Genomic DNA, 27144 nt, shown 5'->3' on the forward strand with positions numbered 1-27144 from the left:
GAGGATGAGTGAAGATTGACCAAGAGGATATATGTGTCGGAGGTGGAGGGAACAAGGAGAAGAGGGAGACCAATATATATATATATATATATATATATATATATATATATATATATATATATATATATATATATATATATATATATATATATATATATATATATATATATATATATATATATATATCTGGATGAAGAAAAGCCTAATTTCTTACACAAACACAAAGGCAGTGACGTCACCGATGCCTTTTCCTCGTGTATTTGGAAATATCGAGCAAGATCTAAGATATAAGATCTACTGGTTAGTATTCGAAGGAGTATGATCACAGGAGCGACCGATGAAGAGGAAAACTTATGGAACACGACCTAATAAGCAAGATCCAAACGCTGTGAGGAATATCATATGAGGAATAAGATCTTAGATCTGAGGAGTAAGATATGGGGGACTAATATCTCAGAAGTAAGATCCTGGGAGAAAGATTCCGAGGCGTAGAATATGGATAGTCAGTCTCCTTCCCTAAGCATCTACAAAACTCACATTTCCTCAGCTGGTCTCTCCCAGTAAGTCCTGAGACCACCTGCAAACCACCTAACCAAAAGAACCATCTGTGGTCGTATCCTAACCAAAAGACCACCTGTTGTCTTCTCCTAACCAAAAGACCACCTGTTGTCTTCTCCTAACCAAAAGACCACCAGTTGTCTTCTCCGAACCAAAAGACCACCAGTTGTCTTCTCCGAACCAAAAGACCACCAGTTGTCTTCTCCTAACCAAAAGAACCACCTGTTGTCTTCTCCTCAAAGTCGTACCCAAGACCAGGTCGACATGACCAGCCGTGAGGGCCCTCTCTCGTGAATATTCTAGTCCAAGGAATTATTTCGTGTCAGTGATTAACCAGGTTCCACCAACCCCCCCCCCAGCAGTGCTTTCACTGTTGGCAAAGGCTCTTGACCTCCACATATTGAGGTTTGATCAGCATATCAACGAACCATTTCACTTTAAGACTCACTGAGGCTTCCCAGGAGGTGGTAGCCGGGTATGAGCAAAACCCGTCAGTCTTAAAGTCTTACACACGATTTATAAAGGCATCGATTTCATGGGCTACTTGGCACTCGCCTTGGTAAGGTACCTCTCACACGCCCTGCTCGGCTATTTGCCCTCCACGATGGGGGACTTAATCCCCTTCTTAATAAGCTACCAATCCCCTTCCTTGGCCAACACCCTTGATGGCACGATTAGATCCTTCCTTGATGGGGGGTTTACTTGTCCCTCTTCTTGCCTGGCGACCTCACTCAACCCCTTCCTTAATAGCCTCCTTAGCTCCTCCTTTTTAGCCCTTCGATCTCCATTCGGTACCCAGCTAACCACGGGCTAGAGAGGGCAAAGGAGAGGCAAAGATTGGAACCATGATACTGCTGGATGGATCCTGACTCCTGTGAGAATGTCGATACTTTACACACATCTGTCGGATACACAACAGGAACCAATGTCGTTGAATGCTTCTGTTCCCAGCGTGCCCTGAGGGGAGATATGACATATTTTCGTCTTCCAAAATAAGATATAACATCTCAGAAATAAGATATGGGGCGCTGAAATACAGCAAACGAAGCAGAAGACTAGTGAGAGGGGCAATACAAGACCTTAGGGAGTAGGGTTTGAGAGGGAGTATCTGAGAAACAAGTCGAGTGACGTAAGATGTGAGGTGTGAGGAGGGAGGTGTGATTGCATGCCTCACTCCCAGCATGCCTAGCGATCCTGCGCTTGCCGCCACGACAACACAAAAGCCGAGGGTCGCGTTGTGTTCCTGTGTGTGTGTGTGTGTGTGTGTGTGTGTGTGTGTGTGTGTGTGTGTTTATCCGTGCGTTGGTATGACCACACTGGCCCAGGGGGATGGCATGAGAACATAGCCTTGTAGTGCTGGCTGAGGGGTGCGCACACACACACACACACACACACACACACACACACACACACACACACACACACACACACACACACACACACACGCACACACACTACGTGGAAAAGATGAGAGGGAAGCGCAGAACGAAAATAAAAAATCACATGGCTAAGTACTACTTTAGCCAGTTTCTGGCCACAACACTTTGCTTATAGGAGTGGCAGCAGCATGGCATCAGTGGTAATGACCACTTTGTACAGCGCGGTGGAGGGAGCTCTCCACTCGTGGTGCCTTCCACCCCTTATCTACTGAGCACACCATACTCTCAAGGAGACTTTGATAGCATCTTTATTACTGCTGGCATTCACAGTTGCCTGGATCAATTTCGTCCAGCCATCCACCAGCGTTACACACAAGGGCCGTACTTCTTTCCTTCCTTCCATAACAAACTCTTTGCCTAGTTTCTTGTTATGTCCTGTGGTCATTTTTGTTGTCAAGTGTGTGTGTGTGTGTGTGTGTGTGTGTGTGTGTGGGCCTCTCTTATTTTGATACCTTTATTTCATTCATTTATCACATCATCTATACATAATATCATCTATTGGTTGTCATCTGTTTCTTCGCATTGCTGGAGTGGATCATACAGGCTACAGGCGAAGTCTATCGTTGACTTAGAGTGTAGGGCTGGAGGTATATTTTTATCCCAGTATGCACGACGGTACGACCTTTTGATCAAGCACAACTTTGGTATAATAACCCTTAAGGGTTGTACCGTCGTGTTCAGGGATCGTATCGTCGTGTTCAAAGATCGTATCGTCGTGTTCAAAGATCGTATCGTCGTGTTCAAAGATCGTATCGTCGTGTTCAAAAATCGTATCGTCGTGTTCAAAGATCGTATCGTCGTGTTCAAGGATCGTACTGTCGTGTTCAAGGATCGTATCGTTGTGTTCAAGGATCGCATCGCCGTGTTCAAGGATCGTACCGTCGTGTTCAAGGATCGTATCGTCGTGTTCAAGGATCGTACCGTCGTGTTCAAGGATCGCATCGTCGTGTTCAAAGATCGTACCATCGTGTTCAAGGATCGTATCGTCGTGTTCAAAGATCGTACCATCGTGTTCAAGGACCCTACCGTCGCGTTCAAAGATCGTACCGTCGTGTTCAAGGACCCTACCGTCGCGTTCAAAGATCGTACCGTCGTGTTCAAGGACCCTACCGTCGTGTTCAACGATCCTACCCTCGTGTTCGGGGACTCCATCTTCTACGTCACGTTTAACCTCTCCCAGAGTACTTAACTACGTACTTAACCCAAGCTCTACCTGATTACCTCGAGATAAGTAGGGGTTCTTAACCTCTCGTTAGGCTCATAACTTATTCGTCATGACTGCATATGAATGGAAGAACACGCGTCTGGATCCCTTACCACGCAACCGACTCACACCAAACCCATTTAACCCTAATTAAAGAAATAGTTATCTAATGCAATAACGTGCGGTGCATATATATATATATATATATATATATATATATATATATATATATATATATATATATATATATATATATATATATATATTTTCCTATGAGTCCACGGGGAAAATGAAACACGATCAGTTCCCAAGTGCACTTTCGTGTAATAATCACATCATCAGGGGAGACACAAGAGAGAAATATAAGTCAGTTGATATACATCGAAGAGACGAATCTAGGACGCCATTTAGTAAATATGTGATTGTCCAAAAACATACAACGAGCGTTCATAAACTTATCATTTTACAAATTTTACCAGCAATCAAGTGTTGATAAAATTGATAAAAATTTGTGTTCACAGTACACATAACATGGGTGCCCCCCGCACAGGAGCAACGAGTATCATAACTCGAACGAGGAGAGGAGGAGAGTGCGCGAACCCACTCACCACATCACTATACACAGACTCAGTGTTAGAGGTAAGATATTATTACGTTCACAGACCTTGTGGTCTCTCATGATACGTGGACCAGTGCCTGTATAACCCTTATAGGATGGTTTATAACTGTATTCTCTACCTGTGTATATGTGTGTGTATATAACATATATAAACTGACGGTGAAGATGGTGATATCATGTGTGATAAGTGATTCGACACGCTGCTAATTGAAGAATTACATATTCCACTGGGATATCGAAGGACTCCATCTTGAAATACAGCGTGACGTCATGAGGAGTGACTCAGGAACAGAGTGCTATCCACAATGCTTACGAGCTCTGGAGTCCCCCACACACCCTTTCGGTCGGTCTTCTCACCATCTTTTCCCTTGACTCTCGCCCTTAACTCAGGCATGGCAGGCACACCCCTACCAGTATGAGGTTGACGGGTTATAGCTCACGATACTCTGCCAGTGGTGTTAGCTTACGATGTTCGTCCAGTGATGTTAGCTTTTCCCCAACTCGTCAAAAGACTTTGAGCTTACGTCGCTCTTCTGGCGCTGATAGCTTGCGTCGCTTCTGGAACACTGTTAACTCACGTCACTCCTCTTCCAACACTTACGTCATTCCTCTGACACTGTCAGCTTACGTCACAGTTCTCGCACTGTAAGCATACGTTCACCCTTCTACCACTCTTAGCTGACGTCATCTCGTCAGCTGCTTTTTATTTTCTTTAGCTGACGTCATTCTTCGGGGTTATCAGTGTTATCTCTTATCTTCTCCTTCAGGGTATGATGACCTAGTTTGTCTCTGAGTCATATCCACCCCTTCCCCAATGGGGCGTATGGCTGGTGTAACTACTTCGTCTGTACATGACATTCCTCCCTACGAGGGAGCGTTTTTTTTAAAAATTCCCCGTAGCCAGATAGTCCTACAGGATCTTTCCCTTATGACACTGCACAGGCTAGGCTGGGGTTCCTCCAGCTCCTGCGTCCTACTTGCTTCTGACGGGGTTCCTTCAGCCCCTGCGTCTTACTTGCTTCTGGGGTTCCTCCAGCTTCTGCGTCCTACTTGCTTGCTTCTGAGGGTGTTCCTCCAGCCCCTGCGTCCTACTTGCTTGCTTCTGGGGTTTCCTCCAGCCCCTGCGTCCTACTTGCTTGCTTCTGGGGTTCCTCCAGCCCCTGCGTCCTACTTGCTTGCTTCTGGGGTTCCTCCAGCCCCTGCGTCCTACTTGCTTGCTTCTGGGGTTCCTCCAGCCCCTGCCTCCTACTTACTTGCTTCTGAGGGTATTCCTCCAGCCCCTGCGTCCTACTTGCTTCTGGGGTTCCTCCAGCCCCTGCGTCCCTCTTGCTTGCTTCTGGGGTTCCTCCAGCCCCTGCGTCTTACTTGCTTGCTTCTGGGGGCTCCTCCAGCTCCTGCGTCCTACTTGCTTCTGAGGGTATTCCTCCAGCCCCTGCGTCCTACTTGCTTCTGGGGTTCCTCCAGCCCCTGCGTCCTACTTGCTTGCTTCTGGGGTTCCTCCAGCCCCTGCGTCCTACTTGCTTGCTTCTGGGGTTCCTCCAGCCCCTGCGTCCTACTTGCTTGCTTCTGGGGTTCCTCCAGCTCCTGCGTCCTACTTGCTTCTGGGGTTCCTCCAGCCCCTGCGTCTTACTTGCTTGTTTCTGTGGTTCCTCCAGCCCCTGCCTCCTTTTTGCCTGCTTCTGGGGTTCCTCCAGCCCCTGCGTCCTACTTGCTTGCTTCTGGAGTTCCTCCAGCCCCTGCGTCCTACTTGCTTCTGGGGTTCCTCCAGCCCCTGCGTCCTACTTGCTTTACATGGGGGGAAGCTCTCGTTGTGAGGCAATATCACGCTCCTCTGCCAGAGCGAACAGAACGAATGATTCCCATTAAGCAACACATGAGTACATGGCAGAACAGACATATACAGACAGTGAACTTTACACACAGAGATGACTCACATTAAGAGCTGGATACGCCTATAGTGTCCACTTGGGCACCATATGAACAAATCCATGTAAATGGAACTCAATTCTTGATTTAGCGGAGGTTCAGCATCGCCATTAAGTAGTTTAGAATAATTCCGTTTTACTTCATTACCAAATCTCTTGGAACTATCGTCTCTATCTTTTTGCAAGATGCTCATGTTAATATTCCAGTCACATACTGTCTTTCTTCACAGTCTCAACTGTACAGCCAGCAGGGTGATAGTCCTGTCTCCTATAGACAGTTTAGGAGGGGAGTGTGTGGCTCTGACCACACCAGTCAGTCTGTTGTGGTGGTGGGTCTACCTACTTCACTCTATCTGTGAGGTGGTGGCTCTGGTTACCACAGATCTGTGGGGGTTGGTGGTGTGCCTTTGACTGCCACAGACAGTCTGGTGGGTGGTGGTGTTGGTGGTGGCCTTGCCCACCACAGACAGCCGTGAGTGTGTGTGTATGGTGATATCAGAACCTGTAACCACTTAACATGAGATCCAGCACCACTCCCACAGCGATATGGTAACATCCAGGCGTATTTTCCTATCAAACAGAGAAGCTGGAGAAACAAAAGAGGTATAGAGAGTATCAGATCCCTCATGCAACCGCCTCTTGACGTTCTCCGTACAGTATACCCGCCGTGTGCCTTACAGACGCGGCCTTTACGAGGAGATAACCATACCAAGCTCGTCCCTGGAACAAAAGACGATAGTTGTTTACAAGCCAGAGCTATGGGCTTGAAGGAGGGTGTGAGGCCCTCAGTCCATGTGAGGATTTTACTGTGACAGGTAGTCATGCCTCGGCCCACGTTAACACTCTCTAGCACAGCTCCAACACTGGGATGTTGAGGCGTATGTGTGTGTGTGTGTATGTGTGTGTGTGTGTGTGTGTGTGTGTGTGTGTGTGTGTGTGTGTGTGTGTGTGTGTGTGTGTGTGTGTGTGTGTAATTCACCAGCACACTGGTGAGTTCGCCTCTGAAAGTAGAGGAGGAACTATTCTGTCGCTCTCACTAGCCATACCCGTGTCCATGAGCCCAGACAGAGCCAAACCTTAGTTGAATTCCACATCTGAGTCTAGTTCTCGGTGCCTGCTTGGTATACAGCTATGTACATTCATCGTCAGATGCATGTTGATGAGCGCTTCAGCATCTCACCAGAAGTGGGTCACTCTGACCTACATATCACACCTCAGTGATTCTGGTTCAGCTTTACATATGAGATACCGTATTTGATGCTTCTCGTCCACTGTTGATGATCGAATCTTGGCGAAGGTTCCTTTTCCTTGACGTCATAAATATATATATATATATATATATATATATATATATATATATATATATATATATATATATATATATTCAGTTCACTGACAGCACGTCGACCCGTGTACATCACATCGCTCCAATTCATTCTATCCCGCGCACGCCATTCATTTTCCCGCATGTTTTAGCCCTTGATCGCTCAAGTTCTATTCCACTCCATCCTTCCCTCTCCAATTTGGTCTCCCCGTTCTCCTTGTTCCCTCCATTTCTGACGTTTCCGTCAACTTTTCCTCACTCATTCTCTCCACATGCCGGGATCATTTCAGCATACCACATATCTCTCTCTCTCTCACCCTCTCATTACTTACACGATCAACCCCTGTGGTTTCGATGCATTTCACCAGACAGCTGGAGAATGGATGTGAGCAAATGGGGCCTTTACCTCGTTTGTTCCTGGCGCTAATGCGAGGAACAGCAAACAAGTATCACACACACACACACACACACACACACGCACACACACGCACACACACGCACACACACACACACAGACGCACACACACGCACACACACGCACACACACACACACACACACACACACACACACACACACACACATATATATATATATATATATATATATATATATATATATATATATATATATATATATATATATATATATATATATATATATATATATATATATATATGAATATAAGGAAAGTACCACGAACATCAGATAACTAGATCAAGGGCTCTTGCTGCACGTCTATAAGAGCAGTTGGGAGGCTGCGGGACGGGGAGGGTGTGACGGTAAATCCCTTAAGTCATTTGAGAGTCACGATCTTAAGGCACCCCCTCAGTTACCCCCCACAGTTACCCCCCATCCCCACCGACCCCAACACTGCCATAGGGGGTGGAGGAGAGTGTCATGTGACACGACCATGGGGGAGAAGTGGTGGGTGTTGGGGGTTTGCCACACTGCCGTCAAGGGGCCACTACACGACCTGCCTCAGGGATGGTTGAGATAGTTTCATAAAGGATTGGAATGGAAGGGATTCTCCCGCCTCTGTTTATGTGGTAGGCTCCCCTGTTCAGTGTGAGGTGCGAGTGTGTGTGGGGGAGGTAGCGAGTAAGGCCGGGTGGGTCACCTGTGGGAGATGAGGCAGTAAGGTGAAGCAGAGGGTGTAACATAAGGGCGCCAACCAAGGAGGTAAGGAAGAGGTAAGTCAGGAAGGTAAGGAATGTGTGTAGGACAGAGAGGTAAGCCAGGGAGGTAAGGAATGGGTGTAGGACAGAGAGGTAAGCCAGGGAGGTAAGGAAGGGCTTAAGGTTAGAAGGAGGCCAGGGAGTTAAGCCACGGGAGCCAGGAAGGTATGGAATGGGTGTGGGACAGAAAGGTAAACCAGAGAGGTAAGGACTGTGTGTGTAATCCAGGGAGGTACGTCAACAGGGTAGCTCAAGGATATAACTAAAGAGCAAGTCAACGAGCGTGAGCGCAGCGGATCATCATAACAATACAGACTCAGTTGTGACCACCAGGCAGGAGCTCCCTCTGACGACTCAGCCTTGACGAACACACAGGGAAAAATCGTGCTTCTACAGCGTCTCTTTGTATGTGGCGAATCCCTGCCTGGACCCCAGCTCCCCTCATCACCAGGGGAAGTCCGCCACAGATGTGAGGAGCAATTAACCCCTGCCAGAGCATGTGTATCCGACCCTCGACATATGATAATGTCTCAACCATTCGCTCTCCATGACTAGTGGACGCAAGGCCTTACGTAAGACTCGTTGATGAGGAGATTCTAAAATGTGATTCACGTGTGAGGTGTGGACGGGTCGGGCCCATCGGCAGGTGTGCAGTGTCGGGGACGATGTCTTGTTGCATCCCATCATCCTTGACCTTAAAGTGTAAGGTAACACAGAGGCGATATCCTGACATGTCCCAAGAACCGAGACACAGGGTTCCATACTGTTTGGTTACGAGTGTCGGGGGATGAGTAGAAGGTCCTTGTGTCTGGTAAGAGCTATGTGTCGGAGACGTGGTGTAATTTGGTCCATACTAGAGAAAGATGCTCTTCCCCAGAAGCAGCAGAAATAACAGCAGTAACAATAGCAGTAGCAGCAGTAGCAGTAGCAGCAGCACTAGCTTCAACAATAGCATCAACAACAACAACAACAACAACAACAAAAACAGCAGAAACAACAGCAGCACAGCACAGCACAGCACCATCACCAGAAACATCAAATACTATCAGTAGGAAATACCACGGTGCGTGTCGACTAAAATCTTATTTTATCCTGGAAATGTCAAGGACATACCCGAATTCCCTGTGGTTCTGAAGCCTTCCCACCACACAGTCCCTTCGCTACACCGAGGCCTGTAACTACGAGAGAAGGAATCCAGTAGCAATGTGATCAATTTCCCTTCAGTCTCTGATCGTGTCAGATGTAGTGCCGAATTGCTAGTTATGATGGTATTTTACTCCAGCGTGTTGACACCATGAACCCAGATGTCGTTTATCCTCGGAAACCCAGACGACAACACTGGGAGGACGTGTCGTTGCAGACACACTCTGTCGTGTTGTTGGTGAAGAAACCGCTAGGTGGAGCTTGGGTCGTTCAGTCGACCACAGAGACACACCTACACAGATCCCAGTCAACTCCTTTGGACGACGCTTTGTATCAGCTATTGGTGATTACGTATGTAAACACTACGGAAAAAGAGAGAGAGAGAGAGAGAGAGAGAGAGAGAGAGAGAGAGAGAGAGAGAGAGAGAGAGAGAGAGAGAGAGAGAGAGAGAGAGAGAGAGAGAGAGAGAGAGAGAGAGAGAGAGAGCCTTCTGATCTCCCGACTCACTTGAAATCCACACTCCTGAACACCAGTGGCTTTAAATCCAGACCAGTGGAAAAAAAACTGAATGAGATAAAACATTAGTTCGTGCTTGCTGGTCACGCCTCCCCTCCACACTGCCTACCACAGCCAGCTAGCTTGAGATAGGCTGTGTTGAGGGAGGCAGGGCCTCTCCCATGGGAGTCACTCTCACTGATCCAAGGCCCTGAACCACCTCCGACCTGGGATACCTTGGTGGAGGCAATCCCATGCATGGCCCCTCCTCACATGACGTGAGATTATACTCGACTGTCTTTTTCATCCCATTCACTCCCGTGGATGAGGGCTCGGTAGATCCCTGAAAAGGCCGTGTGAGTTTTAGGTTGTCGAGTTGTTTTCTCTGATGTTCCGTGGTGTGAGGGTGATCGTAAGCTTCAAGATACGTACGTGGCTGGCGCGGCGGGGGAGAGGAGGAGGAGGAGGAGGAGGAGGTCAGCAGCAGGAAAGTCGTGCGTTGAGTGAGCCGGACCAGAGTGAGGGAGGAAAGCCTTTTTGTTCGGAACATTCTGAGGGAAAAACTGGTAAGGGAGCCACGAGCAGGAGAGGTGGGAAGGTGCTCTGGGAAAGGGCCTCATGCCAAGCCCAGCCACGGCCGACGTGAGCGGTGCGCGGGTGCTGGAAGGTCTGTTGGCACGATACAGTAGAAGGATGACGAAGTAGATTGGAAGCTGGGTGGGGTGAAAGAGAATGCGGGCTTGACCACAGCAGTGTGTAGGAGCCTCTAGAGGTGTTGGAAGGTGACCAGATGCAGCAGGAATGTAGTGGTCTGGCAACACTTGGCTGACCTCAAGCTTGTATTTGAGCCTAGTGTTGGAATGTTGGATGTTCCAGCTGAGGGATAGTCTGACAACATCTCCCCTGACCCCCAGGTTTATGGAGGAGGCAGGTGTTGGAAGATAGTAAAAATCCTGAGGTAGACAAGCAGTTTGACAACACCATAATGGCCAAAGTGGTATCTGGCCTGGGATATGAAGCTTGCATCACTTGGGATATTGGGATAATGACAACTTTCTTCACTTGGAATAATGTCTTGTCTCACTTGGGGTGACGTCTTGTCTCACTTGGGGTGACGTCTTGCCTCACTTTGGGCGACGTCTTGCCTCACTTGGGGTGACGTCTTGCTTCACTCTGGGTGACGTCTTGTCTCACTTGGGGTGACGTCTTGTTTCACTTGGGGTGACGTCTTGTTTCACTTGGGGTGACGTCTTGTCTCACATGGGGTGACGTCTTGCTTCACTCTGGGTGACGTCTTGTCTCACTTGGGGTGACGTCTTGCTTCACTTGGGGTGACGTCTTGTTTCACTTGGGGTGACGTCTTGTCTCACTTGGGGTGACGTCTTGTCTCACTTGAGGGTGACGTCTTGTCTCACTTGAGGGCGACGTCTTGCCTCACTTGAGGGCGACTTCTTGCTTCACTCTAGGTGACGTCTTGTCACACTTGAGGGCGACGTCTTGCTTCACTTAGGGTAACGTCTTGCACCATCTGGGGTGACGTCTTGCTTCACCCTACCTCCTCCTGAGCCGCGGGGCACCACATCCAGCTGATGTCGAAGTGGACACGCTTCCTATCATTCCAGATGCGCCACCTTTCCCCCTAAGATAGATGGTACCGATGAGATGGCTCCCCAGATGGTACTGAAAGGTGGGGGACACAGTTCCCCAGATGATGTGAAAGAGATGGTCCCCCCTTCTGTTGTTCTGAAGGTGGCGCCCCAGCTGACAGTAGATAGAAAATTAGATATAGATCGTAGGAACAGACATACATCCATCACAAGAGCCCGTGGTTATGGCACAGACACAGAACTGCAGTAGACAGTCATCCATCGAACCCCTCCGTATAAATAGGTTTCCAGATCCCAGTAAAATCCATGATAGTACTCAGAGATCTTCCCCAGCCATGCCTGGTGCCCTGGCGAGGGGGCTACGGTGGCCGACCCGACACCCACAGCTTAGGTCATGGCCGGGCACACGAACCTCAGCTCCTAACCTTGAAGTCATGCAAACTGACCTTGCTAAGGGAGAGCAAGTTTTAACACGGTGCCTCATTATTGACGAAGGGATGGGGGAAAAAAAAGAGGAAAGAAATCATATAACCTACGAAAACAGACAACACCTCCATATCAACAAGCAAAGAAACACAGGGAGAAAAATGAAGAATGAAATCATCTTTCCAACGAAAACAGACAACACCTCCATATCAACAAGTAAAGAAACACAGGGAGAAAAATGGAGAAAGAAATCATAATTCCAATGAAAACAGACAACACCTCCACATCAACAAGCAAAGAAACACAGGGAGAAAAATGGAGAAAGAAATTCTATTTCCAACGAAAACAGACAACGCCTCCATATCAACAAGTACAGAAACACAGGGAGAAAAATGGAGAAAGAAATTCTATTTCCAACGAAAACAGACAACACCTCCATATCAACAAGTAAAGAAACACAAGGACATAACAAACATGTATATGAATTACGAGAAGAAAATCCCTATCACAAGATGACTTTAGGGTGTTTAGGGAACTCCGGGAATGCCTACCTCATCACAATTTAAACCTGATTATGGATCCCCATCAGACAAGAGGATTCCAGACAGTATTAGTCATAATCCCATCCTATTATCATCTCATTCTCGACCCTCATTTTTGGTTAATCTCATCCCAATTTGGGTCATTCAGCGACATCATACCATGACCGATTTTTCAAACGTAATTTGACGTTGGCATTGACCAGATTCGGAAGAATTCCGCCATGGCTGATGTCTTTATCCCCCTCACGAGAATCATAAGTCTTTTACAAAGCGATACTGGGTCCTACAGTAAGATAATTCTTAGATATCCTTATGATTAAGGGTTTCCTACGAGGCGAAGTGAGATAGCACTATATGTCTCCCGTTGGGCCGGGGCCCTCTCTGTACCAACGCAAGGACGATCGTCCTTATCTCTCTCCTTTAGGACAGCAGACATAAGGTAGTTGCAGGACGTACCTCGCCAGCGCCTACATTAGTCAACTGTCGAAGCCATGATCATGAAATCCTAGCGCACATCCTGCCTGGCGTCCCCAGTCGCACCGTCATCCCATTGATCTTAGTGGTTCGAGGTCGCCACAGCCGCCAAATAACAGAGGAGCAGCAAGCGTGAATCATTCTGCCACAGGTCATACCATGACCTTCCCCTCCCTCCCCCCCCGCGAGGTCGGAGGTCATGCCCTTGACCCCCTTTACCTAGCTCCCATCAAGTTGATGATTGTAAACAAGCAATTTGGATTTTATGATATTACTCTCACCTTGAGTAAACACACACAGGGACCCATGATACGATCGCTAGGCAGCGGGGGCTGGCGTTCTACCTAGGCGATCTGCTGAGCAACACCACCCACCCCCCTCCTCCTCGCGTTCAACAAGCATTTACATGGCGCTCCTCTGCACGTTCTTCTGCAGCTCTACGTTCAAAAAGCAATTACATGGCGCACCTCTGCACGTTCTTCTTTAATCTCTCACGTTCAGCATGCAATGGCTAACTGAAGTTATAAGGGATCCTTCAATGACACGTTCACTAACCTCTGATGCCAGAAAGAGATCTCTGCGTTCTATCGACCATATCCTCGAACTCTCCCAGAATACATGTAGTCACTGCACAACCAGCTCTTAATAGCTGCCGAACTCAGCCTGCCTGTAGTTACACCACAAATGAAACGTCACCTTCGGCGAGGTTATACCATCGGAGTTCCAAAGGAGTCCAACTTACCCCTGCTACTGATTGTAGCTTAACCTTGGAGGCTGCATGAGCCACCGAAAAGGGTGTCTTGGAGTTATATGATAATGATAATGATGATAAAAATAATGGTGATGATGATGATGATGATAACAATAATAGTAATGATAATAATGATAACTATAATAATAACAATAATAATAATGATAATGATAATAGTAATAATAATAATAATAATGATAACCAACTCTGATGTTACTGAGAAAAGGGTTAAGGTATTAGTTGCATGATGTATGTGAGGGACGAGGAAAAATGGATTGGCGAATATGGAAATAAAAGCAATTACTACGACACTAGCATTATAAGTAGTAATAGTAGCAGCAGTAGTATTAATTGTTATAGTAGTAATTGTTGTTGTTGTTGTAGAAGTAGTAGTAGTAGTAGTAGTAGAGTAGTAGTAGTAGTAGTAGTAGTAGCAGTAGTAGTAGTAGCAGTAGTAGTAGTAGTAGTAGGAGTAGTAGTAGTAGTAGTAGTAGTAGTAGTAGTAGTAGTAGTCGTAGTAGTAGTAGTAGTAGTTTCAGTGCCATACTTTTAATGTCATTGCCAATGAAAGATCAATCATCGAATGTTGAAGATAATGGCAGCAAAAAAAGAAGGGATAAGGAGCAAAAAACGACAGCAACAGTATCAGAAGCAGAAGCGGCAGCAGATAGAGGAACAGAAGGAACGGGAGCAGCAGCTTCATCAGCCGAAGTAAAAGCAGACTCAGTAGTAACAGCTGTAGTAGCTTCTGTTACCAACCCACCCAGCTGCTACGGACAACAGGCAGCGTAATGCTCACACTGTCAGCGTTAGCGTTACGTGACGTGACGCTCCGATCTTCTGTTGGCTGTGCGTGACTGCGATAGTTTCCTCCTCGAACAAATAACCACCACACGGAAACTGGTTAATTACCTTCTAACTCGTACGTTCTAAACGATGTTAAGACACCGAGATTAGGCGTATTATGAAATGTAAGTCTGTTTGACATAAAGTGTAAGTGTTGTGATAAATAGCCACTACATCTTGGGTACAATGTAAGGTGTTTATAACAAAAAAGAAAAGGGGAAAAGACCTAGTTGGCTATTCACGACTTCTATCGAAGTTTCCCATAAGACTATATAATAAATAGCTCAAGACTGTTTGATATTTGAATAAGTAAAAGAAAACGTAAGTTAGTCATTAAAAGATACTTATTTGTTGGTATTCTTATTAATAAAACTTGCATATAATCTTACAGTTTTGTCTGAGAGTAATTTTAAAACATTCTCACAAAATCTCTTGGTAAACTATCATACATTACGTCACGAGAAGTCAGGAATAGACCAATAGGAATATCGCTAATATTGAAAACCTGAGTTGACCAATCACGTCTTGCGATCTATACCTCTTAGGCATACGTGAACAACAACAGCCACAGGAGGGTATTGTTCGCTCACTGCTTCGCCCACTTAAGGTAAAACAACATCGTTTTGTTAGGTAACTAGTCATTTATTACGTGTCATATGAACTTGGGTGAAAGAAAAACGCTTTGGTCAGAGAATATTATAAAAGGAAAGTCATGAAATTAAGAACTTTGTTGTTTTCCTGACAGATTGTTGACAGGTGACGAGTGTTAAGGGCTTCTATGGGAGAGAACAGACCAAGCAATGGGAGAATGAGAAGAAAACGAAAACATGATACAACCGTGAGTCTAAAGCAAATATTTACAGTTGTATTTTTGTATTAGAAAACCAGTTATAGTTTTATAATAGAATAAGTGTCCCTAATTTTCTTACGTGCGCTGAGGCAAGCCAATACATGACATGCACACAAATCCATATATACCTTAAGCACATGCTGTCGTGTTCAAGGATCGCACCGTCGTGTACAAAGGTAGTGCCGTCGTGCTCAAGGGTCGTGCTGAAGTGCTCAAGGGTCGTACCGACGTTTTCAAGGGTCGTACCGTTATATCCAAGGGTCGTCTCCTTCTTCTCAAGGGTCGCAGAGTCGCACTCAGGAGTCGCGTTGTCGTCTCTAGGAAATTACACGATAAATACCGCTTTCTTAAGCACTCTCACTCACTCCACACTTTCAAGATCTTCACTGACCATTTTCTAGCCTAGGAGGGTGTGTGGGAGGAGGTGGTGGCTTATTCTAACGAGAGTAGAAAACGAGCATAATGGTCTTTATCAGCACAACTTAGCTCATCAAATGGTTATGTGCTGATGATTGCGTCCAGCTGTTCTTCATTTAAAAAGAAAAGAAAATCTGATGTTTTGATACCAAAGAGCAAACGTAAAATGTGGTGAAATCACTTGAGAGATTTCTCACATAGGTTACAGATGGCGTGTAGTAGGTTAGACTCAGTACTTCCTACATAACCCCGGCATCTGACAGTTTGTCTACTTAATGTTACTTTGAGCTCATGAGCAGGACGTTACGACTCCTTGAAAAGAACGACAGTACGACGCTAAGCACGACGGCACGACCCTTGAACACGACGGTACGACCCTTGAACACGACAATACGACCCTTGAACACGACTATGATCCTTAAACACGACAGGAGACCCCTTGAACACGACAGATCGACCCTTGAACACGACGGCACGACCTTTGAGCACGACAGCACGACCCTTGAACACGACAGTTCGACCCATGAACACGACGGTGCGACCTTTGAACACGTCAGTACAACCCTTGAGGACGACGATGCGACCCTTGACACGACGGTACTCAGTACAACCCTTGAGCACGACGGTACGACCCTTGAGCACGACTGTACAACACTTGAACACGACGGTACGATCCCTGGGTATGACGCCTTCCTCTATAAATCGATTCTTAAAGGGTCAGAAATATGGATCAAGCCATCATCATACTCAAGGGTCATACCGTAGTGCTTAAGGGTCGTAATGACATGCTCTAGGGTCGTGTCGTCGTGCTGAAATGGTTTAGATTTGGTTTACATTGCTGAAATTAAGCTTTATTAAGTATTTGTTCTTTTAGTATGAGAATTAGCAGGCATATTTTGTTTGTTGCTTCTTATCTACGGACGTTTTGGGGAAACTTTCTGCCCACACTCCGTCATCGGTGCGGTTGAAGTCTCTCTCTCTCTCTCTCTCTCTCTCTCTCTCTCTCTCTCTCTCTCTCTATATATATATATATATATATATATATATATATATTTTTTTTTTTTTTTTTTTTTTTATACTTTGTCGCTGTCTCCCGCGTTTGCGAGGTAGCGCAAGGAAACAGACGAAAGAAATGGCCCAACCCCCCCCCCCCCCCCCATACACATGTACATACACACGTCCACACACGCAAATATACATACCTACACAGCTTTCCATGGTTTACCCCAGACGCTTCACATGCCTTGATTCAATCCACTGACAGCACGTCAACCCCTGTATACCACATGGCTCCAATTCACTCTATTCCTTGCCCTCCTTTCACCCTCCTGCATGTTCAGGCCCCGATCACACAAAATCTTTTTCACTCCATCTTTCCACCTCCAATTTGGTCTCCCTCTTCTCCTCGTTCCCTCCACCTCCGACACATATATCCTCTTGGTCAATCTTTCCTCACTCATTCTCTCCATGTGCCCAAACCATTTCAAAACACCCTCTTCTGCTCTCTCAACCACGCTCTTTTTATTTCCACACATCTCTCTTACCCTTACGTTACTTACTCGATCAAACCACCTCACACCACACATTGTCCTCAAACATCTCATTTCCAGCACATCCATCCTCCTGCGCACATCTCTATCCATAGCCCACGCCTCGCAACCATACAACATTGTTGGAACCACTATTCCTTCAAACATACCCATTTTTGCTTTCCGAGATAATGTTCTCGACTTCCACACATTTTTCAAGGCTCCCAAAATTTTCGCCCCCTCCCCCACCCTATGATCCACTTCCGCTTCCATGGTTCCATCCGCTGCCAGATCCACTCCCAGATATCTAAAACACTTCACTTCCTCCAGTTTTTCTCCATTCAAACTCACCTCCCAATTGACTTGACCCTCACCCCTACTGTACCTAATAACCTTGCTCTTATTCCCATTTACTCTTAACTTTCTTCTTCCACACACTTTACCAAACTCAGTCACCAGCTTCTGCAGTTTCTCACATGAATCAGCCACCAGTGCTGTATCATCAGCGAACAACAACTGACTCACTTCCCAAGCTCTCTCATCCCCAACAGACTTCATACTTGCCCCTCTTTCCAGGACTCTTGCATTTACCTCCCTAACAACCCCATCCATAAACAAATTAAACAACCATGGAGACATCACACACCCCTGCCGCAAACCTACATTCACTGAGAACCAATCACTTTCCTCTCTTCCTACACGTACACATGCCTTACATCCTCGATAAAAACTTTTCACTGCTTCTAACAACTTGCCTCCCACACCATATATTCTTAATACCTTCCACAGAGCATCTCTATCAACTCTATCATATGCCTTCTCCAGATCCATAAATGCTACATACAAATCCATTTGCTTTTCTAAGTATTTCTCACATACATTCTTCAAAGCAAACACCTGATCCACACATCCTCTACCACTTCTGAATATATGTATATATATATATATATTTTCAATTATTCATTTTCCTTCTTCATTGGCGTTTCCTGCGTTTGCGAGGTAGCACCAGGACCTCAGACGAAGAAAGGCCGCATTCGTTCACATCCATTCTCTAGCTGTCATGTGTAATGCACCGAAACCACAGCCCCCTATTCACAGCGAGGCCCAACAGCTTCTTTCCATGGTTTCTCCTGGCTGCCTCACATTCCCTGGTTCAGTCTGTTGATAATACGTCGACCACTGTATACCACATCATTCCAATTTACTTGGTCCCGTGCACGCCTTTCACCTTCCTGCATGTTCAGGCCCTGATCACTCACAATCTTTTTCACTTCATCATTCCATCTCCAGTTTGTTTTCCCTCTTCTTGTTCCCTCCACTTTTGACACATATATCCTCTTTGTCAACCTCTCCTTACTAATTCTCTATATGTCGCAGCCATTTCAGCACCCTTTTAGCTCTCTCCACCACACCCTTCTTATTACCCCACATTTCTCTCCCCTTTTATTAATTACTCGCTCATATCACCTTATAGCGCATGCATGTGCCTTAATGGTTCCTTCTGTCTTTTGGAATATTCTCGCAGCGCTCCGGAAGCCGGCCAAATCCACCGGGAGGGACCACAGGTCATAAAGGCCAGTGATGTGGGTGTGTCTATGTGGGGAGAGTGCGGGGCAATTGAACAGTATGTGCTCGTTGTCTTCATTGTGGTAGTTTCATTATGGCATGAAGGGTCTCGAATTTGTAAGATCAGTGTTGATGTAAATATAGTTTATGCCCAGAGCAGAGATGGGAAGGTGTGACTCTCATATGTGTAGGGGAGTGTGGTTTCAGGTGGGTATATTTCTGGCGTGTTGATGTTCAAGATTAACTTGTGGGGACTTTCTGCTTCCGTGTCGGGGTTGGTGGTTTGGATACGAGGCGTCTAATGCAGTTGCCGAGCATGTCGAGTTGGGATTGTGTTGTGAGGAACTTTGTTTCATTGTGTCGGTGTTGAGTATTTGTGATTGCTAGGCAGCCGGTGATTGTTCTGAGTTCTTGTTTGCGTGGATGCAGCTTTGTCGTCTTTTCTTTTGACGGGGTTAATCACCAGGCAAGTGAGGCTTGGTTTATAATGGAGCGGATGTGTTGCTTTTTGGGAATGCTAGGCAATTCTCCATGTTCGAATCTGGTACAGGTTAGTGTTATGAGGGTGTTTCGTTTATATATATATATTGCTTTTGTGTTTGATGTTAACGTTGAAGGGAATGAATGTCATGTGTGTGTGTTATATGTGTTGCCTAGAATAGTTGATGCTTGGTTCAGTTCGAGTGATTTGCCGCTGAAGGTGACGGGAGGGCGCAGTTTGGATTTGTCATTGGGACTAAAAGGGTGTTTGTTGTTGCTACTGTGGTCTCAAGGTGCTGTAAGAGGACGGACCTTCCATATACTATGGTCTGCAGGAGGTAGTGGGAGGTCACGCAGGAAGAGATTAAACACGGTTGGGGAAAGAAGTGCTCCTTGGGCACTCCATTGTAGATCTCATGTGTTTTTGAGGCAGAGCCTTTGTGAGTGACTCTGGCTTGGCGGCCGGCAATGAAGTTGGCCAAGAACTTCTGATCATTTACGGAGGTTAACGTTGAGGACATTTTCTTTAAAGGATCCGTCAGGATACGTTGTAGATACCTATTGCCACAAGTGCTATGCGGGTGGGGGATAGCGGATGGCGGAAGCCACCGAGCAAATGTCGTGTAGGGTCCGTGTTTTGTGTTATGGTGGAGTAATCGGTTTTAAAGCCATGCTGTGTGGGTGAGAGCGGGATGCTGTACTTGACTTGTTGTGGGTCAATTTTCCAGAGAGTTTCGATATTGAAGACGAAAGTCTTAGAGGGCAGTAGGAAGAGAGGGATATGGGTGGTGGTTTGGGGGGAGGGAGTTTTTAAGACTCATATAATATTAGGAGTGGTTGAAGATGCCCGTAAGTATAGGCACTCGGGATTACAAATTAGCCAAAGCGTTTCATGTGAAACTTCGATATGTTGTCAGGGTGGGCCCAGTGAGGGAGAGTTATTTTTCTTAGGTTTTAATTGCATTGCGCATGTCACTGGGAGTGAAGGGTGGGTGGGCAGTTATTTCTGGATGGATATTTTGTAGGTTTTTTTCATGACTTATGTATCAAGTGGTGTCGTTGGTTTGTGGTTGCGATCCTAGCAGTGTGTGAGGAGTAGGTCTTTGTGTTCTGTGGAAGGAGCAGAAGTGTCACTGGTTGGGGGTCAGGAAGTGCTTCACGTGTTGCGGCTGGGTTGGTGTGTGTGGGGGAGGAGGTGAGGCTATGCTTTTGACATGCGTCAGGGTTGATCGCTGTGGGCCTTGTCGGTCACTGCGTGCCGGAGGGAGTGCCAGTCCGCACTCTATCTTTCCCTTGATCTAGGGTTAGTGATGGCGTCTTGGTAGAGCTTGGAGCTGGTTCTTCTATGTGATTTCTGTTTGATGACGAGTGCTTTTTTTTTTGTTTGAGCTGGGTTCTTTGTTTTATGAGTTGTGGGGCTTGGGGAGAGAGAGAGAGGGAGGAGAGGGTCGCCATATATATATCTTTGAGCGTCTTTATAGGATGTGCTGAAGAAGTAGTGGCCTTATATTTCTCTCAGTGTCTTTATTGTACGTGCAATTTTCTTTGCTGCCTTGGGAGCAAGATGCTGATGTAGTGTGTGCCTGTATGGTTTTAAGGGGATAGGAAACGACACATAGAGAAAAATTCTGCTGGAGTTTGGGCTCTCTGTACTACGTGAATAGTGGCCAAATACGCTTTCCTGTAGTTTGTATATACACTCTCCCAGTCAGGTATCGCCCTCCACCCACTGGGCCCTTAAGTTTCTAATAGCCTACTACTGTACCTATTGAAGGTACAGACGCGAACTCGAAGTTGTGATATCGGTCAGCCAATTGTAGATTATTACGAACGTCAAACTGGTGTTAGTCTGTGTGTGTGCGCGTGTGCGTGTGTATGTGCGTGGGTGGGTTGGGTGTGTGTGGGTGGGTGGACCAGCTGGAGTGTGTAATCAGGGCGGGTGAGTGCAGGCGCGGTCCAGGTGGCCCGTGTTTGTGGTGCTCGTGATGTGTGGCGAGGTGGGCTGCCGGAGGAGGCGGGGTTTTGGGGAGGGGGTAGTCTGGTTGGCTGGTTGCATAGGCTGAGGATGTCGACAGGATGTGCTTTGGATTTTAAGTCTCTCTCTCTCTCTCTCTCTCTCTCTCTCTCTCTCTCTCTCTCTCTCTCTCTCTCTCTCTCTCTCTCTCTCTCTCTCTCTCTCTCTCTCTCTCTCTCTCTTTAACGTATGTATATATGTGTTTGTGTGTGTGTGTGTGTGTGTGTGTGTGTGTGTGTGTGTGTGTGTGTGTGTGTGTGTCTGTAGTTCCTTGTGTTTTCACGGTTCTTATCAGATAATATTCTGGGAAAAAGGACGAGAAACACCAGGTGCTGTACAAAATAAATCTTTATTCACTTGAAGTTCTTGTATAAATATATACAAAACAAAATATCTCTCGAAGAGGAAGAAGTATAATAAAGGAGAGAAGAGGGTTAGGGGTTCGTCTTATATATATATATATATATATATATATATATATATATATATATATATATATATATATATATATATATATATGTGTGTGTGTGTGTGTGTGTGTGTGTGATCCAAAAATTACATTATTTCTTTCACATTTCTTATGTTACTAAGTATGAAGGAATCAAATGCAAGTAAAATGATTTATGTCTTTATCTGTTCAACGTTATCTTTTGAGACCATTGATAGATATTTAAGATTTTTTTGTCCTTCTATTGAAGGTACGGACGCGTTGGTAACATTTTATGAAAACAGTGATAGACATAACGTATTGTACAATATATGTTTGGCTTTAAGGGCAGAAAAAAAAGAATGGGAAGTCTCCTTACTCATCATAAAGCCCCATTTAAATAAGTTACTGGGAGTCGTTCTATGATTATTTTATCAGATTATGACATTTCTAACTTGATGCCTCTACATCCTACAGATCCACAACCACACCACACCCTTACACACACCAACACTCACTACATACCACACACACACACACACACACTATACATACCACCACACCCTCTACACACCACCACACACTACACACACACACACACACACACACACACACACACACACACACACATTTCCCACGCCACCACACCCAACCCCTTACGTAACGGGGCTGAACGAGTGGTTAGGTTAGGGTTACTGTAGGGGGTTAGGGATTACCTCGCTAATCACTACGAGTCACGTGATCTACCTTCCTTACCCTAGTTCGTAATGGTTAAATCACCATTTTTTTTTTATATTATTACGACCGAGAATTTGCGGACAATGAATGTGCTGCATTCTTGTAGTTCAACATTTCATATTTATTATTTACTTAAATTTTTCCACGGGAAAATGTTTAGGGCCTTCAGTCATAATACCTAGAATTTCGTTGGTGTAGAATTTTTGAAATATACGAAAATAATTCCATGAAAGCTGCAATTTATATAAACCGTAAGATGATATTAGAATTACATTACGAAAAGTAATTTAACATAAGTCTTAAAGTTATAATGAAAATCGGTTTGACCCGGTTTTGTTAATATAATTTTCCATGACTCATCGTTATTACGGATAGATATTTTCGGGATTATATGCTGCATTCAGAGAGAATTTCGTCGAAGTAGAATCATTATAACCTTAATATTATATCGGGCTATATCATGTCGCACAAAATTAAAAACAGTACGTCAAAATTGGTTTTCCCGTTTTCTGGAATTATACTCAGAATACCCGATTTTCTACTCAATTTAGGGTCAACTTAAAAAAAAAGAAAATAACATTGCAAGTGGAGCCAACTTTCACCACACAACCTTGAGTGGAGTTTAGAATTCGTCTGTTGGTATCTGTTTACCTTCAGGTTCGTGAAGGGTGTTGACCTTTCACTGTTTACCTTCCATAAGGCAGAATATAGCATGTAACCTTATAGTCTTCTTGTCGCCTCTCCTCTCTCTTTTTTCACACACACACACACACACAACTCATCTCAAGTCTCTCGCACACATTTCATCGTCCTTGAACACCAGGGATTAATATGACGCTTGATTGCAAGCTTGTGATCTACCCACCACCTTCCTCACACAGCCCCTGATGGCCAATCACAATTGCCTCTCGGTCAATCAGACCACATCGCAGTATCTCATTAGCACGAGTCTATATATATATATATATATATATATATATATATATATATATATATATATATATATATATATATATATATATATATTGAGAATTGGTAGGGAAATATTCGAGGTCTTACGTAATCCTTTGAATATTTGAAAGAAAATTTAGGGCAGAAAGAATATTCTATATTTTTTTTTTTTGAACTCTTGAGGGCGACAGTATGACCTTAAGCACGACGGTACGACCCTTGAGCACGACGGTACGACCTTTAAGTACGACGGTACGACCCTTGAGCACGACGGTACGACCCTTGAGTATGATAGTATGGCATTTAACCTGATCTTTCTCGTTTGGCTCTTGCCACGACCTCGAAGGTCGTGCTCAGGGGTCGTTCTGTCGTGCACAAGCGGTTAGGTTAAATTTTTTTCACAAAGTATTCGAGGCCAGATGTCCCAAAACACAGTCACCCGACGTGTGGTCAACAGAGAACCAATCGTTCATCATCTTCACCAAATGGGATTAAAAGAAACGATTGCGAGTGGTGCAGAGAAGCTGTGGCTAAGATATAGCACCACCTGGTGTTGTGTGAGTGGGAAGCGGATCGGAAAGGCTCCCTCCCAACTCCAGGTCTCCAACCCCAAAGCCAAGTGCTGGCTGGTTTGTATGGACGCCACCACACATCCTGGCCAAGGTTAATCCCATCACTCGAGTACTTCGATACGAGTTCGATAGAGAAAGGAAGACCATATGTGGTTCTTTACGCAGCTGTAAGATTGACGCGTAGGTCTTCCGCAGTAAAGGAGAAATAGTAGTTAGTGTTTTTTTTTTTTCTTTTTTGCGATAAGAAGGTCGGAGATATTTTGCTGCTAAACATTCTCTCACTTGCGGCGCTCTTGCACTCAACAAAGCGGCCATGTTGGGCCTCGGTTATTTAGTGTGGTGGTGGGCGATGTGGACTGCGTGCACCACAGCCCTCAGCCGTGACAACACGCTGGCCTTATCCCCAATGCTGTAGCGTCGGTGGGGCTCGTCCTCGTGCGAGTGGTCCTCCGAAGTGTCGTCAGTCTTCGGGCCTTCCTCGGCCACCTTTAGTCTTATGGCTTCGATGAGACGATTCAGGATCTCCGGGTCTTCGTAGTCTTCAGGAGAGATGAGGAGGGAATTAGGGTCGTTGTTGGAGGGCGTTGTGGTGGCAGGACGACGCGAAGGAGGTGGTGAGGCTGTCAGACGCTGAGCCACTGGTCGTAAAGGAGGTGGCGACAAAGGCCCGGTAGAAGCAGCGCGTTGGGTGGTGGGTCTTCTCCGGCGTGCGGGCTTGGCTGAGGGCGATGGGCCGGATCTCGGACGAGTGGGGTGTGGTGGTGAGGGTCGTTGACGACGGGTCGTGGGCTGCACGACCGGCAAGACAGTGTTGTCGAGTACTCCATGACTGGCGTGTTGCGCCCCATGCTCAGGGTGAGGGTGCCGCCTCCCGTCCTTGTGGTCCTTGTGGCTCTTCCAGTTCTCGCCTCGCCTGATGGCGGCCAGCACTGACTGGCCGATCTCTGGTGCCTCGCCTATGGGCCCAATGGCGGCCCTGAGGGTGGGGAAGTCTGGGTGCTGGTCGTAGGAGATGTGGGCGGAGTAGCCCTTCTTGTCGGCCCGGTACAGGACCGTCTGGAGTCGGTTGTCCGGTAGGGCCACTCGAAATCGGCCTCGGGTCTCCTCCCCTAATCGGGCCTCCTGCCGGTCCTGGAAGTTCTCGTAATCGGGAGCGTCGACGGAGTAGGCGAAGGCGTAGACTTCATCCTGTAGGAGAGAGAAGAGGGTGTATCAGAGAACGGGTGTTGGTAAAGGTGAGGAAGGAGAGCGAGTCATTTAGAATGAAATACCATGATCACGACGGTACGACTTTTGAGCACGACGGTACAACTTTTGAGCACGACGGTACAACTTTTGAGCACGACGGTACAACTTTTGAGCACGACGGTACAACTTTTGAGCACGACGGTACAACTTTTGAGCACGACGGTACAACTTTTGAGCACGACATTATGATCCCTATTTTCATGAAGGCCAGGACATTATACACAAGGGTCGTACCATTGTTTCCCCTACCTACACCTTACATATGCATAAAAAGTATCATAAAATTTGTCTATGAGGCTATATTCCCTACAGGGTATGTGCGGTCAAAAATGTTATCGATCACACACACACATAAAGCTTGTCTATGAGGCTATATTCCTTATAGGTCGATTACACACAGACACACACACACACACACACACACACACACCGATGAATTAAACAAGAAACCCGTTAGAAAAATATAGAAATATTATTGCATTGGAGTAGTGAGTGAAGTAAACTAAATGACAAATTCGTCGGTGCTGAGCGTAGATAAAAGTTATACGACATTAGAGAAAGTAAGAAAGACGAGTGTAAAAAGTCCCTCCCTGACAAATAGATAATGACACACAAACACGTGTTCTAACACACACACACACTCACACACACACACGCACACACCCACACACACACACACACACACACACACCACAAACTATCACTCGAACATCCTACTTGCTTTGTCACACGGGAACTTAAAGATAGACGAACTAAAATACGCTTTCATCCTCCCTACACTCTTCCTCGGGGTTCCCTTCCCCACACCCTAGACCCAGTGGGTGGCAAGGGGACACTCCAGTCACGTTATCCCCACGCCTCCTACGGCCCCAGAATGGGTAGGGAGTCATGTTCCCCCATACCCCCAGTCTTAAGGCAGGGTAGGTTAGGGATGTCCCCGTCGCTGTACCATAACCCCCCCAGCTCTGCCTCTCAAGGATAGTGGGGGGGAGGGTGAAAGGATGATCTCTCTCTCTCTATCCACCCCGCCCGCCTTCCCCCTTCTCTCCTCCTCCTGGCTGGCTATCCAGTCCCAGGATAGGAGACTCCGCTCTCACATATGCCCATCACTTTCACCCGGGAAGACGCGACCCCCTTCCATATATCCTTCTCTCTCTCTCTCTCTCTCTCTCTCTCTCTCTCTCTCTCTCTCTCTCTCTCTCTCTCTCTCTCTCTCCGGCCACGTAGCTGCAGGACCCACGGAGCTGCAGGAGTCCTAAGGAATGGGAGTCCTAGGGTTATGTAATAATAACGTTTATACTCAAACTTTATAATCTGTGTATAAAAAATAAAAACGTTATATTCAAACTTTATAATCTGTGTATAAAAAATAAAAACGTTATATTCAAACTTTATAATCTGTGTATAAAAAATAAAAACGTTATATTCAAACTTTATAATCTGTGTATAAAAAATAAAAACGTTATATTCAAACTTTATAATCTGTGTATAAAAAATAAAAACGTTATATTCAAACTTTATAATCTGTGTATAAAAAATAAAAACGTTATATTCAAACTTTATAATCTGTGTATAAAAAATAAAAACGTTATATTCAAACTTTATAATCTGTGTATAAAAAATAAAAACGTTATATTCAAACTTTATAATCTGTGTATAAAAAATAAAAACGTTATATTCAAACTTTATAATCTGTGTATAAAAAATAAAAACGTTATATTCAAACTTTATAATCTGTGTATAAAAAATAAAAACGTTATATTCAAACTTTATAATCTGTGTATAAAAAATAAAAACGTTATATTCAAACTTTATAATCTGTG

At 45.6% G+C, this 27144-nt stretch overlaps 1 protein-coding gene across 2 annotated transcripts in view; it reads right to left on the reverse strand.

The window, feature by feature from the left end:
* Window positions 1–21715: 21715 nt before the first annotated feature.
* Window positions 21716–27144, reverse strand: part of LOC139755912 (uncharacterized) — a 68151-nt gene continuing 62722 nt past the window's right edge. For both annotated transcript variants that reach the window (XM_071674659.1, XM_071674661.1), the window contains exon 3: window positions 21716–25261. In XM_071674659.1, coding sequence (XP_071530760.1) covers window positions 24401–25261 — 861 coding nt within the window. In that variant the 3' untranslated portion in view covers window positions 21716–24400. The remainder of the gene's footprint in view (window positions 25262–27144) is intronic.

This window comes from Panulirus ornatus, chromosome 20 (assembly GCF_036320965.1).
Source record: "Panulirus ornatus isolate Po-2019 chromosome 20, ASM3632096v1, whole genome shotgun sequence".
In the NCBI taxonomy this organism is placed as follows: domain Eukaryota; kingdom Metazoa; phylum Arthropoda; class Malacostraca; order Decapoda; family Palinuridae; genus Panulirus; species Panulirus ornatus.